Source organism: Otolemur garnettii, unplaced genomic scaffold, assembly GCF_000181295.1.
Source record: "Otolemur garnettii isolate 467f Iridium unplaced genomic scaffold, OtoGar3 scaffold00054, whole genome shotgun sequence".
Taxonomy (NCBI): Eukaryota; Metazoa; Chordata; class Mammalia; order Primates; family Galagidae; genus Otolemur; species Otolemur garnettii.
In genome coordinates this window covers 3,245,102-3,248,912 of record NW_003852449.1, presented here as the reverse complement: position 1 = coordinate 3,248,912, position 3,811 = coordinate 3,245,102, and the positions used below count along the sequence as shown (strand labels likewise).

Genomic DNA, 3,811 nt, shown 5'->3' with positions numbered 1-3,811 from the left:
AGCCACCGCACTTGGCCACATTTCAATTTTTAATAGAGTCAAAATGCTTTTTTGGAAGAAAGTGTTGCATTTACTAAAATCTGGCTATTCTCTTTTTGCAGTTTTTGTCTGGGGCTGGGTTTGAACCCACCACCTCCGGTATATGGGGCCAGTGCCCTATTCCTTTGAGCCACAGGTGCTGCCCAAATCTGGCTATTTTCTTCCAGTGTAGGTCTTTAGAGATGTTTTTATAACTTTCATGATTTCAGGCCTTAACTTATAAACCTAACATCTAGGTGAATACTTACCCTTTGAAAGCAATGTATGTTAGCCAAAGCAACCCTTTAGCTAAAATCCTTTTTTTTTCTATTTTTTAATTTCAGGTTAATGTGAGGTTACAAACAACTATGTTTGTTATAATATTTGCATTTTTAGGTAGAGTCCCTCTGTGTCCTGCAAAAAGCCTTGAATGCTTTTTAAAGAATATATTTGCTTTTCACCAGAAAGGGAAAATAACTAGGATGGTAGCGTGGCTCATATTTTTCACTATAAAGAAATTAGTCTAGAAAGTTTCACAGTCCCTAAAGAATTCAATAATTTCCAAGTTTCACAGTTCTCGTGGAATTAAATTTCACATACTCTTTTAATACAATTTGTTTTGGATGGGTTGTGAAAGTGATCCAACTGCATTATAGTCCCTTTAATTAGATATAATTCTTCAAGAAGAGCCTTTTTCATATTTAATACAGAACTAGACACACAGCATCTTTTCAGTTGTACTAATAATGAAAAGCACAATAGAATTAGATAAACCTTGGGGCAGCACCTGTGGCTTAAAGGAGTAGGGCATATCGGAGGTGATGGGTTCAAACCCGACCCCGGCCAAAAACTGGAAAAAAAAAAAAAAACGAAATAGATAAACCTGGGTATTAGCAACCCGAAATTATTACTTAAGGGAGCTACCCTGCTACATCACTTTTCAAAGAATGTTCTTGGCATAATAACACTATTAAAGTAATAGATGTTTATAAGTAAGTTATACTGACCAAAGAAAATAACTTCCATTCATGTATCTCTGTTTGCCAACTCAACAGTGGCTAACTGGTAATTTTTTAACTTTTAAAAAATATGCTGAGTGTTCATGTTGAGGCAAGCAATACAAACTTAACTGCCTGATTCAGACACTACCCCCCCATTGCAAAAGATGATAAGGACCATTTAAAAATATTCTTTAAAATTTTACCAACCAAAGGCATAGATTATGTGCTATACTGTTACCAATGTATTTAAACCAAAAAGATTTAAATGATGGGATTTGGTTTTGCAGTAGAATCTGTCACAGTGCTCATGCAGGGCGGGGTTATCTGTGTGTATTCCATCAGCAGCAGTACCTGCATCGGCCCAGCACAGCAGTTTGGAGAAGGGGTCAAAGGTCAAGCCATTGGGTAATCCAATGTCTTTATTGATGAGAATTCTTCTGTTTTCTCCATCTAAAGAAGATGTTTCAATTTTAGGAGCTTCTCTATTCCAGTCTGTCCAGTACAAGTTGCTGTAGATAAATTAAAAAGATTATGAAAGGATAGCCATGCAGCCTGTGGCAGCCCGTTCCCTGGGATTCACAGCCTTAAGCAATCCCTTGGACTTTGGCCTGGATTTAGGTCTTGCTTTTAGAGAGCAGAGTACACAGAAGCAATGGGATGCCACTTCCAATATGAGGTTAAAAGAACTGGCTTCTGTCTTGAGTGCCCTCTCTTGGTTCCTCTGAGGGAGGGTAGATGCCATGTCGCCAGCTACCAGAAAAAGGGGAGCAGGTGGCAAGGAACTGGTGTCTCTGACTGGCAGCCCGTGGAGCATGTTTGGAAGTGGGTCTTACCCCCGCTGAGCCTTGACCACTACAGGTGCGCCAACAGTCAACTGCAGCCCTGGGAGAGGCTCTCAGAGGCACTCAGCTAACGCGCACCCAGATTCCTAACTCACAGAAACTTGGGAGACGATACATGTTTGGGCGCACTTTGTTACACAGCAATAAATAACATACAGGACCATATTTCACTCTTAACCTGTATCACAAGGTTTTTGACAATTGTAACTGTGGCAGATGTCATTATTGTCCAAGTCTCTCAGATACCCCTGACTCAGTTGCCCAGAAACTCTTGATTTGGGGCAATCTGGAACTGGATCTTGGGCTTAGAATGCAAAGAAATGCAGTTATTAGGAATAGCTTAGCTATAGAAACTACAGAACCTGTTAAGACTTGTTCAAGCAGGGATCTGGGAGGGAAATAGTTCTCCTTAACTACCTTCTTTCAGGGAAAATAATGTTTGGCACTTAACGAAAGGGAATCTCAGCTGTGCTATACCCGGCATCCAAGGGTGGAAACAATTCAAATGAGTTAGCTTGTAAATGCCTTATTAAAGATAAAAAAATACTTATTGAAAAGATAACCAGAAGTGATTACACAGATAATACTGTGTAATATGGTCCTGATAATTGGAAACGGATTACATGTAAAGAAGCAGGTTTGTGGCTACAGCAGTGGTAATGGTGACCAGAATCTATAGGAGCACTGGCTAAATCAACTGAGCCACCGAGACCTCAGTGAGAGTAGGGAGAGGAAGCGATCACAGGTTTCTCCTGCTGTGAACTGCATTCCTTATGCCCAACTGGGGAGGGAGAGGAAAGCTGAGAACAAAAGCCCCAAAGCCCTTTCCACTCAGTTGAGGTGCAGTTGGCCGGAGTAGAGTGCCCATCACTGCTTTATCATCTGTGATCTGGCTCCGTCCCTAAAGTGACTCAAGGTCACTGAAAACAAGCTCACAAGTCCCAAACGAGTTCACACACACACACAAATTATTTGTGGATTGCTTAAGGAAGAGAGTGGTAAGGGTAAAATCTGAGAATGTGAATGAGAAATACCCAGGAAGGCTTAACAACTATTCCACTGAGCAGTTGTGGAAGATTAAAGGTGCTACCTTCCAACTTGGCTTTAATTGCCTTAAAAGTTATTTCTGAAGTCTGTTAGCCTTTGTTATTTGCTGTCGTGATGAGAAACAAAACTCTCCTTTTTTTGGTCTTTGAACTCATGGCTGTGAAATGGCTTTCAGCTTCAAAGTATGCCTTTCCCCAAGCCACGGAGACCTGCCCAGGCGCCATTGCTCACAGGTGCCCCTCGTTTTAGGCCAAGCATCAAGGAGGAAAAATGGGCCTCCCAAATGTCAGGAGCACACACCTCTGCAAGAAGAGGTTGTGAAGAGGGCTAGTAATTCCTGTGGCTAAGTCAGCTGGGCTAGACAGACATCGTCCCCAAAGTGTAGGCCCCACAGCTCAGAAGTACTTGGGGCTTTGCACTAAGTATTCCTCAGTCAAAAGCTATTTTGCTGAAAATTAAGGCTGAACGCTTTCTCCACTGATTGGAAGGGCTTCTCTGGAATTTCATTTGGTAGATGTTCCTCTTAAATACAGCAAGAGTTTCTCAAGTTATAAAAATGCTCCCTGGTTCTAACAAGTACTGAAACTGACCGAGTCCTGTATGTCCCAGTTGGTGACCTTAGCAACTACCTGTCACAGGGGAAATTTTTATATAGACTTTTGCTCCAATAACAATGAGGCCAGAAAAATAAAACACTCAGTGTGTGAGCATTGGTTACTCCTGCCTTTTAAGCGAGGTAGGCCCCTGTGGCTTTCCACTGGCTGAGTGTGCTGCTGAAGGAGGCCCACCCCACGGCCAGCTCACCTGCCGCCTCCTCAGGCCCTGCCTGACACTGGGTCCACAGCAGCCCTGGTCCCTCTCTCAACTGTGAGTTCCACATGTATCACATGACACACTAGTACT

General features: G+C 42.3%; 1 protein-coding gene across 1 annotated transcript in view; it reads right to left on the bottom strand.

Annotated features, from left to right (window-relative positions):
* The window catches only part of NID2 (nidogen 2), a 61,313-nt gene that overhangs the window by 1,752 nt on the left and 55,750 nt on the right, over positions 1-3,811 (bottom strand). Inside the window, exons 17-18 of the mRNA XM_023514490.1 lie at positions 1,371-1,528; positions 793-805 (exon numbers count right to left, since the gene is read on the bottom strand). Coding sequence (XP_023370258.1) covers positions 793-805; positions 1,371-1,528 — 171 coding nt within the window. The remainder of the gene's footprint in view (positions 1-792; positions 806-1,370; positions 1,529-3,811) is intronic.